We start from the raw sequence: 16,275 nt of genomic DNA on the forward strand, positions 1-16,275 counted from the left end.
CGCCAGAACATTAGCTGAGTTTCTGGATTAATAGTCTAACAATAACAGCACTGGGCCATCGTCTCCCCTGAGCTGTTAACTTCTGTGTCGTTAACAAACGCATTCAACAAAGTCTCCTCCTCCCCCCCCCCCCCCCCCCCACCCCCACCCCCCGTAATGCGACTGTACCAGCAGACATCACTGCCCAGTGCCCCCCCCCCCCCACTGAATTTCCTCCTGCTCACAAACCCAGCAGGAGACTTGAGCAATCCCATCGGCCTGCCCTCTGCATCTTCACAACTCAAGGTGGAGAAGGTACCTGCGGCAGTTCAGGGCAGCCCACCTTGAGCTCCCGGCAGGCAGATCCGTGACCTCAAACACCCAAAACGCCGCACCCCCTCCCAACAACACCTCGCAGTCAGCCAAATGTGGCCACTTGGCTCGAGAGAGAGAGAGAGCTTGCTGGAGGAGTCGCCTTTTGTCAGCCGACCGCTCCGCCAATGACCAAGGCTGATTGCACTGCAACATCTCCGGGACATGATCGACGCAAAAGATAGAAACAAAAGCGGCAACATTTTCTCAACTACCCTTCACTTCTGGCGCCAAAAGAAGGCATTTCAAAGACTCCACATCACACAGAAACAGGGCTTTTAAAATTAGCTGGTGTAACTTTGATGGGAAATCAACAGGCAACTTTGGACCAAAGACTCCCAAAGCTTTTGAGCAGTGGGGATTTTTCTATTGTTGACTAATTGATCAACATGATCAGATAATAACTCTGTTGCTGCTGCATCCTGACAACTAGGAAGAAATGGAATGGATCTCGCTCCTGTTCCCATTCAATCACATTCCCAACTCATTTTGTCTGGATATAGCAAGCAGGAAGTAACCTATTCTTGCAGGAGGAATGAGGCACTACAGGAGAGGGGAGCTTCCCCAGGTTACCATGTGTGAGGACTCAACTGGAAGGTGTAGAATTTGGACCGTTGCCATGTTAGATCCTGGAATGAAAGACATGGGAGTGGGCCGGCTGGAATGCACCATCGAGTCAGAAACAACTGCTGACTTTCACAAAAATATCTTCTGTCAAAAATAAATCAGAAGCTTGAAAACCACCTGATCGGATGGTGAATGAATCAAGAGAATCCACCCCCTCAACTTTCCCACTAAGGTTACCTCAATCATAGAATCCCCACAGTGCAGGAGGAGGCCATTCATCCCATCTAGTCTGCGCTGACTCTCTGACAGGGCATCCCACCAGACCCTATCCCCACATATTTACCATGCTAATACCACTGCTCCTTACCCATATATCTTGGGGACACTCGGGGGCAATTCAGCTTGGCCAATCCACCTAACCCGTACATCTTTGCGAGGGGTTTGATAGGCTATACACTGGCGAGCTTCTTGCACACCAAGAGGTACTACTCCAACCAAAATACATATTATGGGTTGTTTCCGGATCCTTGGCACAGTTAACGATGGTTCCAGCAGCTTCACCTTCCCACAGAGGAATGGCCTGAACACTAAAAGGTGACAATCGCACCCAATCCTGCCAGCTGACCTACTTGAGGGCATTTCATGTAATAAAAATGCAGAATCTCATTCGGGCATTAGGCACACTTACTGCAGGCTATCAACACATTTTTAAACTCTCTTCTTTTAAATGAACTGTGTTAGCTTTCGGGAAGACGTATAGTTGGGCGGCACAGTGGTTAGCGCTGCTGCCTCACAGCGCCAGGGACCCGGGTTCGATTCCCAGCTTGGGTCACTGTCCATGTGGAGTCTGCACGCACTCCCCCGTGTCTGCGTGGGTTTCCTCCGGATGCTCCGGTTTCCTCCCACAGTCCGAAAGACGTCGGGTTTGGTGCATTAGCTGTGCTAAATTCTCCCTCGGTGTACCCGAACCGGAGTGTGGCGACTAGGGGATTTTCACAGTAACTGCATTATGGTGTTAATGTAAGCCTACTTGTGACACTGATAAATAAACTTTGAACCATGTCCCATTCAGTGAACAGGTTCCTGTCAGCTATGGGACAAACATTCCCAGATAGTTGGAGATTCAACTTGTCAAATATTAGAACAGCAAACCTTGCCAATACATAGCAGCTCATCTGGCTTCTGCTGATGGATTCAAAACTAATACAGCTAAAATATGCTTTTCCCTACAATCTGAGCACAAATAACATTGCGACAAATTATGTATTTAGTGCAAATAATTCACCCTCCCATTGATTCTCCTGTCCGCATTTTATTTGCAAATAAGTTTTTTAAAAAAGTATTAAGTGAGAGGCTGGCTGAAGGTTGGTCACGGAGTAACAATCAGATGAACAAGTTGGGTGGCACGGTGGCACAGTGGTTAGCACTGCTGCCTCACAGCGCCAGGGACCCGGGTTTGATTCCCGGCTTGGGTCACTGTCTGTGCGGAGTCTGCACATTCTCCCCGTGTCTGCGTGGGTTTCCTCCGGGTGCTCCGGTTTCCTCCCACAGTCTGAAAGACGTGCTGGTGAGGGTGCATTGACCCGAACGGGCGCTGGACTGTGGCGACTAGGGGAATTTCACAATAACTTCTTTGCAGCGCTAATGTAAGCCTTACTTGTGACTAATAAATAAACTTTTTTTAAAAATTCACATCAGCGTGACAAAGCCACAAGATACATTCACGCCAATCATTCACTAGGATCTCAAAGAGAGAGGAGCTCAGTAATGAAGTCATCCACATACCATTGAGGTTGCTTCCCGGGGTCAAGGATCCACCTTGTTTCTGTGTGTCGTACGCGGGGCCAATGTTGGAAAGATCCTACAAGAGAGAGTTTAAAACAGCAAACTAGTTTCAGTGCAGGAGCAGAAACCACTTAGAACAGATCAAAATGTCCATGACAGGGTGAATGGCCCTCTTTGGAATGAGAGAACATTCAATAGCAAACCTCAACGCACTCTTTTTAACCCTTTTCTCTACACCCTAGCTATGACTGTAACACTACATTCTGCACTCTCTTCTTTCCTTCTTTATGAACAGTATGCTTTGTCTGTATAGTGCGCAAGAAACAATACTTTCCACTATGTTAATACATGTGACAATAATAAATCAAATCAAATCACCCTATCAAGCCCTCCCAGTCATGCTGTCTCTCAATGTTCACAACTCCAGAGCAGACGGGCCCCATTCTCATCAATCTCTCCTCACAGTGCAACCCCCACGTTGCTGAAAACAATCTTGCAAATCTTATTTGTGCAGTTTTGGTGTCGTGATCTGAGGAAGGATGTCCTTGCTATAGAGGGAGTACAGCGAAGGTTTACCAGGCTGATTCCTGGGATGGCAGGTCTGTCAGATGAGGAGAGACTAAGTCAGTTAGGATTGTATTCATTGGAGTTTAGAAGAGTGAGAGGGGATCTCATAGAAACTTATAAAATTTTAACAGGATTAGACAGGGTACATTCCGAAGGAATGTTGCCGATGGTGGGGTGAGTCCAGGACTCGGGGTCGTAGTTTGGGGAGAAGGGGTAAATCTTTTAGAACTGAGGTGAGGAGAAATTTGTTCACCCAGAGGGTGGTGAATGTGTGGCATTCACTCCCACAGGAAGTAGTTGAGGCCAAAAGTTTGTCTGATTTCAAGAAGAAATTGGATATAGCTCTTGGGGCTAAAGGGGTCGAGGGATATTGGGGGGGGGGGCAGAATATTGAATTTGATGATTAGCCAAGATCATAATGAATGGTGGAGCAGGCTCGAAGGGCTGAATGGCCTCCTCCTGCTTCTAGTCTCTATGTCCTGCCACACCAGTATTCTTCTCAGTGCGAGATGCCACCAGAAATTTCCATCAACCATGGAAGCAATTTCACATCCCGAGCAATGAAGTTCAGAAGCCACTGCAATGTGGAGCGGCTGGACGAGGCAGAGACACACATCTTTGCTGAGCTAATGGTTTGTTGCCCAGTGCACAGGCCCTGGCTGTGAATGGCTGGCATTGCTTTAATGGTGTCTTCACTCTGCCACCAAAACAACAGCACCTCTCGTCTTCCCCGGGCGCAGCAGACATCTTACCTGGTCCAGCAGCCCAAACTTGGGGTAGTCTTCCTGTGGGTCTTTGCTGCCGGGATCTGGGTTCTCCTTCACCAGAAACACATCTCGCTCTTTGGTCTGAAATTTCAGGCACACTCAGGATTGGTTACCGGTTCCGCAACTCACCCCAAACATTAAAACTGAGGGATGATCAACGAAAATAATGACACCTTTTCTATCTGGACACTTCACACGCCATCAAAAATGCTGATGTTTACTCAGATACACAAATTATTCAGTGACCCCAGATGGTAACAACCTCCTATTCTTCAATATAGTGCCTTGGCATCCTTTAGATAGAGAGCAGAAGGGTGGCACAGTGGTTAGCGCTGCTGCCTCACAGCGCCAGCGACCCGGGTTCGATTCTCGGCTTGGAGTCTGCACGTTCTCCCCGTGGGTTTCCTCCGGGTGCTCCGGTTTCCTCCCTCAGTCCAAAGATGATGTGGAGTTGCCGGCGTTGGACTGGGGGTGGGCACAGTAAGTAGTCTCACAACACCAGGTTAAAGTCCAACAGGTTTATTTGGTGGCACGAGCTTTCGGAGCGCTGCCCCTTCATCAGGTGAGTGCAGGATGTGGTTCACAAACTGTCTCTATATACCCTATTTGTGACCAAATCCTCCTGATGAAGGGGCAGCGCTCCGAAAGCTCATGCTACCAAATAAACCTGTTGGACTTTAACCTGGTGTTTGTTGTGAGACTACTTGCTCCAAAGATGTGTGGGTTAGATTGATTGGCCATGCTAAATTGACCCTAGTTTCAGGGGGGATAAACAGGGTAAATATGTGGGGTTATGGGGATAGGGCCTGGGTGGAATTGTGGTCGGTGCAGAGTTGATGGGCCGAATGGCCTCCTTCTGTACTGCAGGGATTTTATGCGTTTCGGTGCAGTGAGCACTCTCGGTGCAACACTGGAGCAGAGGTCTTGACTTTTGCCTCATGGGATGTGAGCCCAAAGCCTCTGGATTGGAACGCTTTGCTGACCTGGGCCATCATATTCTTTCAGGCAGGTGCCCACTCGCTCTGCGGGGCTAAGCTCTGAAGGATAAAGCTGCTTTGCCGGCCATCGGCACAACTCCAGTGCAGATAAAACACAAACTACGGCAGCAACTTGGATCCCGTTCCCACGGGGGAACACACTCACCATCGTCTTGACAATGTTGTTTGGCCAAGTGATCTTGCTGGGCCGTTGCCGTGTGGTCAAACACTCCCAGTATTTGTCGATGAAAGGTATGATATCCTGCAGAGAAACAACAGGGCCGGGTACAAGAACATGGGGTCAAACCTGTGCTGCTCATCGAGAAAAACAAACCAACAATGGACAATGCATCTCAGAACTGTGGATTGAGAATGCCACTGGCAACCCAACTCCCCTCTCCTCCCAAGTCAGACACTCATTCCCACAGTCTCTGGAGGGACAAGCATCTGTCATGGTACATCAAATCTCATGTGGCCATGAGGAGAATCCGCAGGCTTTTAAAAATTCTTTCACGTTTTGGGGGTGTCGCTGGCTGGGCCAGCATTTATTGCTCATCCCTAACTACCCTTGGACAGTGACCCGCTCGGCCATTTCAGAGGGCAGTCAAGAGTCGACCATTCTGGAGTCACATGTCAGCCAGACCAGGGTAAGGATGGCAGATTTCCTTCCCCAAAGGATGAGTTTTACGACAATCAATAAATGATTGGGGTGGCACGGTTGCAAGCACTGCTGCCTCACAGCGCCAGGGACCCGGATTCGATTCCCAACCTCGGGTCACTGTCTGTGTGCAGTTTGCACATTCTCCCCGTGTCTGCGTGGGTTTCCTCAGGGTGCTCCGGTTTCCTCCCACAGTCCAAAGATGTAGGGGTCAGGTTGATTGGCCATGTTAAATTGCTCCTTAGTGGCAGGGGGATTGGGAGGGTAAATATACGTGGGGTTATGGGGATGGGACCTGGGTGGGATTGTTGTCAGTGCAGGCTCGATGGGCCAAATGGCCTCCTTCTGCACTGTAGATTCTATGATCGTCTTGTGGTGACTATCACTGAGACGAGCTTTATGTTCCAGATTTATTAATTGAATTTAAATTCCAGATTCAAACCCGTGTCCCCCAGAGGATTAGACTGAAGATTCCGACTCCAGTGACATTACCAACCACACCCATCCCTTCTTGCTTTGAGAGAGTGGGTGTCATAACGGCAGCTCGGAAAGAGTGTAGGAGCAGCTTCTGCACATTCCCCTTCTTCCCAGCTCCAGCAACCTCTCAAATGAAAGGCCACCATTTTCAACCAGTGGTCATTCTTAGATTCTGTAACTTTAAAATCATTCGGAACTGCCGCCCCAGGGGATGCAAGTGTCGCTGGCAAGGCCAGCATTTGTTGCTCATTCCTAATTGCCTTGGGAGAGGGTAATGGTGAGCTGCCATCTGGAACCGCTGTAGTCCATGAGGTGTAGGCACACCCACAGTGCTGTTAGGGTCAGCACAGTGGTTACCACTGCTGCCTCACAGGGCCAGGGGCCCAGGTTCGATTCCCGGCCTTGGGTCACTGTCTGTTGGCTATGCTAAATTCTGTTGGGGGTTCCAGGATTTTGACCCAGCGGCAGTGAAGGGATGGCGATATATTTCCAAGTCAGGATGGTGTGAGAGACTTGAAGGGGCACTCAAGGGGCACTTGAAGAGGCACAACGTGCTGGCGTACCCATGCATTTGCTGCCCTCTTCCTTCCAGGTGATAGAAGCCACTGGTTTGCTGTGGAAGGAGCTTGGTGAGTTCTTGCAGTGCATCTTGTCGAGAGTGTACACTGCTGCCACTGTGTGGGGGTGGTGGAGGGATTCAGTATTGAAGGTGGTAGATGTGGTGCTTGTCTATGCTCCTTATCTGAAAGCTGTACAACAGTAAGGCAAATTTAAAGAGCTCAACCATTTCTCTGTGATTTAGATGCTCAGGGGCCGTGACCAGGTCCGCTTTGCCCACTGGCGTTACAGGGGCAGCACCCCGCCTGGGCACCTGGGTTACAGAGAGATGAGATGAGATGGTCATTTAGCTCCTCAAGTTGTATACTGGGGATGAACTTTCTCTGCGGAACTCTCCGCAGCCATTTGGGTTCAAACCTTGGACCCTTGGGCAGCACAGTGGTTAGCACTGCTGCCTCACATTTCCAGGGACTAGGGTTCGATTCCTGGCTTGGGTCACTGTCTGTGTGGAATCTGCACGTTCTCCCCGTGTCTGCGTGGGTTTCCTCCGGGTGCTCCGGTTTCCTCCCACAGTCTGAAAGACGTGTTGGTTAGGTGCATTGGCCATGCTAAATTCTCCCGCAGTGTACCCGAACAGGCGCCGGAGTGTTAATGTAAGCCTACTTGTAACGCTAATAAATAAACTAAACATGTATCTTATCTGAAACACTGCGTCCAAAGGCATGAGGTGGCACAGTGCTTAGCACTGCTGCCTCACAACACCAGGGACCCAGGTTCGATTCCCGGCTTGGGTCACTGTCTGTGTGGAGTTTGCACATTCTCCCCATGTCTGCGTGGGTTTCCCCTGGGTGCTCCAGTTTCCTCCCACAGTCAGAAAGACGTGCTGGTTAGGAGAATTGGCCGTGCTAAAATCTCCCTCAGTGTAACCCGAACAGGCGCCAGAGTGTGGCGACTAAGGGATTTTCCACAGTAACTTCATTGCAGTGTTAATGTAAGCCGACTTGTGACACGAATAAATACACTTCAGCTTAAAACCTCGTACCTTATCCTTGGAAAACATGGTTTTGGGGTGTTCGCCCTGTGTTCGGGAACGCCAGGTCAGATTTGCAAGGCCTGTCAGACACATTTCCTTCAAATCTGCAGGGAAAGACAAAAGCTTGCATTCTTACTGTGCATAAAAGCTCTCAAATCACTTTGCACCTTTCGAAGTGTAATCACTACACCCATGCAGCAAGTGCCGCAGTCAATTTGCACACAGCAAGATCCCACGGGCTGCAATGAGATCGTGACCAGCCAACCCTTTTCAGTCAGGTTGGACGAGGGATAAATATTGGTCAGGTCACCATGGAGGACGTCCTGCTCTCCTTCGAAGTGGGATCTTCTCTGTCCACCTAACAGGGCCCTCGGTTTATACAGGAACATCAGAATTAGGAGCAGAAGCAGGCAAATTCAGCCCTTCGAGCCTGCTCCGCCATTCAATCAGATCATGGCTGGTCTCTCCCCCTGGTCTCAAATCCACCTCCTCACCTGCCCCCCATGTTCCCTTATCCCTTTTTTTAGAATTAGAAATCTACCTCCCTCTTGAAACCAATGATTCCGACTCCACCGCGCTATCATAGAAGTCATAGAAACCCTACAGGGCAGAAAGAGGCCATTTGGCCCATCCAGTCTGCACCGACCACAATCCCACCCAGGCCCTATCCCCATATCCCCACATATTTACCCGCTAATCCCTCCAACCAACGCATCTCGGGATACTAAGGGGCAATTTAGCATGGCCAATCAACCGAATCCACACATCTTTGGACTGTGGGAGGAAACCGGAGCACCCGGAGGAAACCCACGCAGACACGGGGAGAACGTGCAAACTCCACACAGACAGTGACCCAAGCCGGGAATCGAACCCAGGTCCCTGGAGCTGTGAAGCAGCAGTGCTAACCACTGTGCTACCGTGCCGCCCCTATGGGGTAGCGAGTTCCACAAATTCATCATCCTCTGCGAGAAGTAGTTCCTCCTCATCTCAGTTTTAAATCTATTGCCCCTCAGCCTCTACCTGTGACCTCTTGTTCTAGATTGCCCCATGAGAGGAAACATTTGGTCTACATTTACTCTTATCAATCCCTTTAAAAATTTTATATACCTTGATCAGATTCCCCCCTCCCCTCACCCTTCTAAACTACAGAGAGTATAAGCCCAAATGTGCGGCAGGGTGGCACAGTGGTTCGCACTGCCTGCCTCACAGCGCCAGGGACCCGGGTTCGATTCCCAGCTTGGGTCACTGTCTGTGCGGAGTCTGCACATTCTCCCCGTGTCTGCGTGGGTTTCCTCCGGGTGCTCCGGTTTCCTCCCACTGTCCAAAAAGATGCGCAAGTTAGGTACATTGGCCATGCTAAATTCTCCCTCAGTGTAACCCGAACAGGCACCCGAACGTGGCGATATGGGGATTTTCACAGTAACTTCATTGCAGTGTTAATGTAAGCCTACTTGTGACACGAATTTAAATAAATAAAAAATTAATCTCTCCTCTTTCAGCCCCAGAATCAATCTGGTGAAGCTCCTCTGAACTGCCTCCAATGCCCCCACATCCTTCCTCAAATAAGGAGACCAAAACTGGACACAATACTCCAGATGTGGCCTCACCAACACCCGATAATATCGTATCCAAAAGATGGCATTCTCTGAGACAGCAACACCCTCTCAGTACGTCTCCTCTGGAAGGAGAGCCAAGCTGGGTGAGAGCTTTTCCATTAGTGGGTGTGCTGCATCACACATTCTGCAGAGTCATGCATGCTGCCTTGTTGCTTCGATTCTCCTCAGTAAATCCCACCCCTCCCTCGCCACGAGACCAGCAGCACTTTATCCCAATCCCAACTCCGACTCGGAACACCGTTGATTGGACTGAAAACAGAAAATCCTGGCGATTCCCAGCCGGTCGAGCAGTACCTGGAGCAGAGCTGATATTTGATGTCAACGACATTCCTTCCGTCAGATCTCTGCCCCTCGCTTCACTGATGCTGCTGGACCGACTCCGGCATTTTCCGTTTGGATTTCCAGCAGTTTTTTTTTTACAACATTGCTGTTCGGGTCACTGCTGAATCCATTCCCCAGTTCGTGCCCCCGTACCTAACCCAACAGCAAACTCTACTCTCGCTGTGAACTACTGCTGGGTTCAATCTCAACTATCCCTCCAAACCTTAAACGTCGGAAATAGGAGCAGCTGGAGGCCATTCGGCCCTGCTCCACCGTTCAACATGATCATGGCTGATCCTGTATCTCAACGTCACACCCCAGCGCTCTCTCCACCAACTCCTTGACGCCTTTCGAGTCTCGAAATCTATTTCCTTAAGTATATTCAGTGACGTGGCCTCCACAGCCTTCTGCGGGAGAGAATTCCACAGGTTCACCACCCTCTGAGTGAAGACATTTCTCACCGCAGTCCAAAATGGCTGCCCCCACATTCTGAGACCGTGACCTTGTTGTCGACATCCCCCTCCCCCACACCCACACCCCCTGCTGGAGAAGCCAACATCCCTGCATCCAGCCTGTACAGCCCTGTCAGACTTTTATACATTTCAATCATAGAATAGAATCCCCACAGTGCAGGAGGAGGCCATTCAGCCCAACGAGTCTGCACCGACCACAATCCCACCCAGGCTCTATCCCCCTAACCCCAATGTATTTACCCTGCTAATCCCCTCTCATCTTTCGAGATTACAGACATAGTCGACTCAATCTCTCCTCATACAGACAACCCTGCCATCCCAGGAATCAGTCTGGTGGATCTTCACTGCACTCCCTCAGAGACAAGTATCTGCTTTCTCAGCTCAGGAGCCCCCAAACTGCACACAGTAAATACCCTTAAAATAAAACAGAGTTTCTGAAGCTAAAAGGGTCCACGCATGAGGACAGGTTCCATTCCCCACAGCGCGGCATATTAGAAAATCTAATTGCGTTTTAGAAGATTGTGGTTGAGAAAGACAACACTATTTCCAGAAACAACAGGGCCAAAGATGGGCGAGTTAGGTGGATTGGCCGTGCTAAATTGACCCTTAGTGTCAGGGGGATTAGCAGGGTAAATAGGAGAGGTTACGGGAATAGGGCCTGGATCGAGTGGATGTAAAGAAGATGTTTCCATTGGTCAGAGAGTATAGAACTCGAGAGCACAACCTCAAAGTAAAGCAATGGTCCTTGGGCGACACGGTGACACAGTGGTTAGCACTTCTGCCTCTCAGTGCCAGGGACCCGGGTTTAATTCCAGCCTTGGCTCATTGTCTGCATGTTCTCTCTGTGTCTGCGTGGGTTTCCTCCCACACTCCAAAGATGTGCGGGTAAGGTGGATTGACCATGCTAAATTGACCCGAGTGTCAGACAGAGTAAATATGTGGGGCTACGGGAATGGAGCCTGGGTGGGATTGTGGGCGGTGCAGACTTGATGGGCCGAATGGCCTCCTTCTGCACTGTAGGATTGTATAATTATATGAATCTTAAAATTTGAGCTGGGACATTGAGGGGTGATGTCAGGAAGCACTTCTTCACACAAGAGATAGTGGAAATTGGGAACCATCTCCCCTAAAGACCTGTGGACACCAGGGGTCAATTGAAAATTCCCAAAGCAAGATTGAGAAAGATTTCTTCACAGGTAGGGTTACAGGATCAAGGTGGAGTTACGTTCCAGATCAGTGCTGATCTCATTGAATGCTGGGACAGACTCAAGGAGCTGAATGACCTCCTCCAGGTTCACCTGGTGGGAGGAGGACAGGGTCAGGTTTCGCTCCACATGCACTGCTCTGTCAATCCAACAAGAATGGACATGTACTACTGCCCAGGAGAGCGAACTCGCAGCTGTGTGACTCCAGGATACATCCTCAAGAAACATAAATTGATCAACGCCATTAGCCGTTAACACTTCAGCGTCATCATCCATAATCACAGAGCTTTCCCAAAGGGAATTAGACTCTTGGACGGCCGAACACAGGCTCAGTGAACTTACTTGCTTGTTTTCGGAGGAAGTAGGTGTTCCCACTGTGGTGACACATGTTACAGTGGAATATGTAGTTGGTCATGAACGGTAAGCATGATCTGCAAACAGAGAGAAAGCAGCAATCAGACCGGGACAGGACTCGCAAACTCACCCCTGGTCAACATTTCAAACTAACCTTGCATTGCGCCTTCAGTGAGTGCGGGTAGACAGGACTGGGGTATGCAGTGGTTTTGTTACTGCACTCACACGCACACATCCCATCATCATCAACAACTCAAGAAATCAAAATCTGGGTGGGAAAAAAAGCTTGTCTCAGGAATGGTGACCATGAAACTACCCGATTGTCATGGCAATGTGGCACAGTGGGTTAGCACTGCTGCCTCACAGCGCCAGGGACTCGGGTTCAATTCCGACGTGGGGGGGGTCACTGTCTCACCGAGTGCAATCCTGTCCATCAGAGACGGAGATCTGCCGTCCTGACCCACTCTGGGGGACTCCAGGTCCCCAACAATAGAGTTTGAAATTTTTAAGGGCAGCACAGTTGGCACAGTGGTTGGCACTGCTGCCTCTTGGCGCCAGGGACCCGGGTTCAATTCCAGCCTCGGGTCACAGGCTGCGTGGAGTTTGTACATTCTCCCCGTGTCTGCGTGGGTTTCCTCCGGGTGCTATGGTTTCCTCCCACAGTCCAGCCCAAAGATGTGCGGGTTAGGTGGACTTGCCATGCAAAATTGCCCTTCAGTGTCAGGGGGGATTAGCAGGGTAACTATGTGGGATTACGGGAATAGGGCCTGGGGTGGGATTGTGGTCAGTGCAGACTCAATGGGCCGAATGGCCTCCTTCTGCACCGCAGAGATTCTATGCTTCTAATGTGCTTCACTCATAATGGCCTTCTAAAATGGCCCAGTGTGTGCCTCAGTTCCACTCAAGGTCGTGGATCACCACCACTGTCGCTCGGGCAACTAGGGGTGGGTAATAAACACTGGCCTTGCCAGTGACACTTACATCCCATAAATTTATTTTAACCAGAGCTCTATGTCCTGAGGATAATCTCATTACCCTCCTGAACCCCCGGTGACAGTGACTGGGGAGGGCGTGGAGGGGGAAATTTAATCGCCAGCTTGCAAACCACAGGAAGGCCAGAGGCAAAATCATGGACTGGCACTATCCCCTTGTCAAACAGTGAGGCTGCACGGGCCATCGGCAGTCAGGCCTTAACCATGACCATCTCAGTGAGGCGCCAAAGGCCGTCAGAGCCCTCACTCCCTACCCCACACTCCCCGACAATCCCCAATCCCAACTCTACAAACACAACAGGCCATTCGGCCCAACTACGACACTCTGGCATCCGTGCTAAATACTCCTCCCACCCTTTCAACAGATCCGTCCATTTCTTCCTCCCCCATGCGCTTATCCAATTTCCCCGTAAAAACATTCCGACTATTGACCTCAACCACTCCCGGTGGCAGCGAGTTCCACGTTCTCACAACTCTCTGAGTAAGATATTCTGCTGAAAGGGCGATTAGATTTCCTGGTGTCCACCTTATATTTACGGCCCCAAGTTTGGGTCTCCCGACAAACCCCTTTAATATGCTGAAGGCCTCCCTCAAGTCCCCTCTCAGACTTCTCTTTCCTGGACAGGAGAAGGTTGTTCAATGTTTCCTGTTCAGTCAGATCTCCCACTTTTTGTGATTTGATTTATGTTTGTCACATGTATGAGTATACAGTGAAAAGTATTGTTTCTTGCGCGCTATGCAGAGAGAGCATACCGTCCACTTCCACCGTCATTCTCGTCAATCACTGTTGCCCCTCTTCCAGTAACTCTACATTATAGTGTAATCCGGAGATGAGAATTGCACACAATCTCCCAAGTGTGGTCCTGCCAGACTTCAACACGTGTTTAAAATGACTGCCCTGCTTTTCAGTGACACTGCTCTCAGCAAAACATAGAGAATTTTCACCAACCTCGCCCAGTTCCACAGGGTCAGGCTGATTTAGGGCGAGGCTAAATTTGGTCTTGGCTATACCAGTAGAAAGTTAAATTAAATCAGCTTAAATCGATGTGGCTGCTTTACTGCCTCAGAGTGTAGGAACTGTGAACTCACGCTGCTGGACTGAGTACAGGACAAGTTGTAAGTTACGTACGTCGTATCAAGTCCGAATGTGTCTGCCGAGAACCATTTGACACAGATCCCACACTGGAGCTCCACTCCGCCGAGGTGCCGGACGGATTCCTCCTCAATCGCCCCTGCCTGCTGAGTATCCGTCGCTTCAGTGCTGTCGCCAGACGCCTCCTGGAAAAACAAAGGGCAATGAGAGTCTCGGACACGGAAACAAGAGGCAATATTTCGCCATCCAGCCCGTGGGAGCAGCACAACACAGAATCCCGGCAGTGCAGGAGGCCATTCGGTTCATCCAGTCTATACCAACCCTTCAAAAGAGCATCTTATCCAAGCCCATGCCTCCCTGCCCTATCGCTGTAACCCTGCACATTTACCAAGGCCAATCCACCTAACCCGCACATCTTTGGACTGTGGGAGGAAACCAGAGCACCCGGAGGAAACCCACGCAGACATGGGGAGAACATGCAAACTCCACACAGTCATCCATAGCCAGAATTGAACCCGGGTCCATGGAGCTGTGAGGCAGCAGTGCTAACCACGGTGCCACCGTGCCATTGGGCTGAAGTATTTGCCACAGATTTGGGTCAATTTTGGAGACAGGACTGCAACGATTCAGCACTTGCCAATTCAACGAACATCTAAAACTAACCACCAAAGTAGTTAAAGGAGAACCCCAAGAGTCAGAGGTTGCTGAAATTGACCTCTGAGCTGTCTGCTAAAGGACGTCAACAGCTGAAGGTTGGCGGCAGAGAACAGTGAGAAATGAGACACGTGCCCTGTGAAAACTGCTCAGGGACAGGAGAAGAAGGGATGCACAAATCTCAGAGATGGGCGCGGGTCTGATTTCTCGGACCATACCGAACTATGAGGCTGCTGTTGACAGAGACTTGGGTTCAACAAGGCAGCAAAGCACAGGCTGTCCAGATACAGCGGGATGTCAGTGACTGCAGTGTGAATAAACGCACTGAGCACCCGAGTCTCACCTCACCTGGGCAAACAAAACAAAACTAATACTCACGATATCTTTCCCAACAGAGGACTCCGTCTCCATCGTCATGTCAGCCAGTGAGGAATCACTGTAAACAAACGAAACGCATCGTTATTGTACATCGCAGTGATGGTTCAGTTGGAACTAAGTACAGCTTCGACACACGCCTGGTGACATGAACCCAACTTGCTGCTGGCACTGAATCTTTAGAAAACTACCGTTCATTATTACGTCCAATTCTGGGGGCTACACTTCAGGAAGGATGTTGGAGCCGAGGAGAGGGACCAGATTTCCCCGAATGGTACTGGGGAAAGGGGGAATCTGAGGCCAGGATTGCCCTGCTTGGAGCATGGAGGGGAGATTCCAATGAGACGTTCAAGCCTCAGAGGGCTTTCCAGAGAGGAGGCAAACCAGAAACTGTTTCCGTTGGCAGGATGTCAGAGATTTCAGATAATTGGCACAGGAGCCAGAGAGAAACTGGGGTGACCCTTTTACCCTCCCCCAAATGCTTTTTCTTGTCCATTTTGATTTGTTACAATGCAGAAGGCACTTGCTGAATGGTGAGAGCCGGTTCAAATATCATTTTGAAAGGGAATTGGAAGAATACAAGAGAGAGGGACTGGCTTCTCTCTCTCATGGGATGGTTTGGGCCGAGGTGCTTGATGTTTGGTTAACGTTGCAGGGTGTTGTTCAGGACCCTGATTTGGTCTGGCCGTCTCTGCCTCGTGTGCTGCAGAGGAAGACAGTGGGTTGAGAAGGTGCAGGGATTGGCCGGTTTCCGTTTCCCCTGGATGGACCCCTCTGCTCAACGTTCCCACTCACTCCTTTCCAATGCCCTTCCAAACCGTCAGCCTGCAGAGATGACTCCGCTCCCTGTGTACCAAGTACCTGAGAACTTCATCCACCAGGTACACGGTACATACTCTTGCGACTCGGTCAACGTTGTCTCCCTGATACACTGCAGGAAAGGATGTCCCGAGGCATGGTACATTGGGGAAACCATGCAGACGCTGCGACAATGGATGAATGAACACCGCTCGACAATCACCAGGCAAGAGTGTTCTCTTCCTGTTGGGGAACACTTCAGCGGTCACGGGCATCCGGCCTCTGATATTCGGGCAAGCGTTCTCCAAGGCGGCCTTCACGACACACAACGCAGAGTCGCTGAGCAGAAACTGATAGCCAAGTTCCACACACATGAGGACGGCCTCAACCGGGATATTGGGTTCATGTCACACTATTTGTAATTCCCACAGCCTGCCTGGACCTGCAGAGTTTCACTGGCTGTCCTGTCTGGAGACAATACACATCTCTTTAGCCTGTCTTGATGCTCTCTCCGCTCACATTGTTTGTATCTTAAAGACTTGATTAGCTGTAAGTATTCGCATTCCAACCGTTATTCATGTAAATTGAGTTTGTGTCTTTATATGCCCTGTTTGTGAACAGAATTCCCACTCACCTGAAGAAGGGGCTTGGGGC

At 50.1% G+C, this 16,275-nt stretch overlaps 1 protein-coding gene across 3 annotated transcripts in view; it reads right to left on the bottom strand.

Moving 5' to 3' along the window:
* The window catches only part of ash2l (ash2 like, histone lysine methyltransferase complex subunit), a 34,449-nt gene extending 19,569 nt beyond the window's left edge, over positions 1-14,880 (bottom strand). For all 3 annotated transcript variants that reach the window (XM_078206316.1, XM_078206315.1, XM_078206314.1), the window contains exons 1-7: positions 14,827-14,880; positions 13,831-13,979; positions 11,698-11,786; positions 7,750-7,844; positions 5,181-5,276; positions 4,023-4,118; positions 2,704-2,779 (exon numbers count right to left, since the gene is read on the bottom strand). In XM_078206316.1, the coding sequence (XP_078062442.1) occupies positions 2,704-2,779; positions 4,023-4,118; positions 5,181-5,276; positions 7,750-7,844; positions 11,698-11,786; positions 13,831-13,979; positions 14,827-14,865 (640 nt within the window). In that variant the 5' untranslated portion in view covers positions 14,866-14,880. The remainder of the gene's footprint in view (positions 1-2,703; positions 2,780-4,022; positions 4,119-5,180; positions 5,277-7,749; positions 7,845-11,697; positions 11,787-13,830; positions 13,980-14,826) is intronic.
* Between the last annotated feature and the right edge of the window lie 1,395 nt (positions 14,881-16,275).

The sequence above is a fragment of the Mustelus asterias genome, unplaced genomic scaffold (assembly GCF_964213995.1).
Source record: "Mustelus asterias unplaced genomic scaffold, sMusAst1.hap1.1 HAP1_SCAFFOLD_1431, whole genome shotgun sequence".
Classification (NCBI taxonomy): domain Eukaryota; kingdom Metazoa; phylum Chordata; class Chondrichthyes; order Carcharhiniformes; family Triakidae; genus Mustelus; species Mustelus asterias.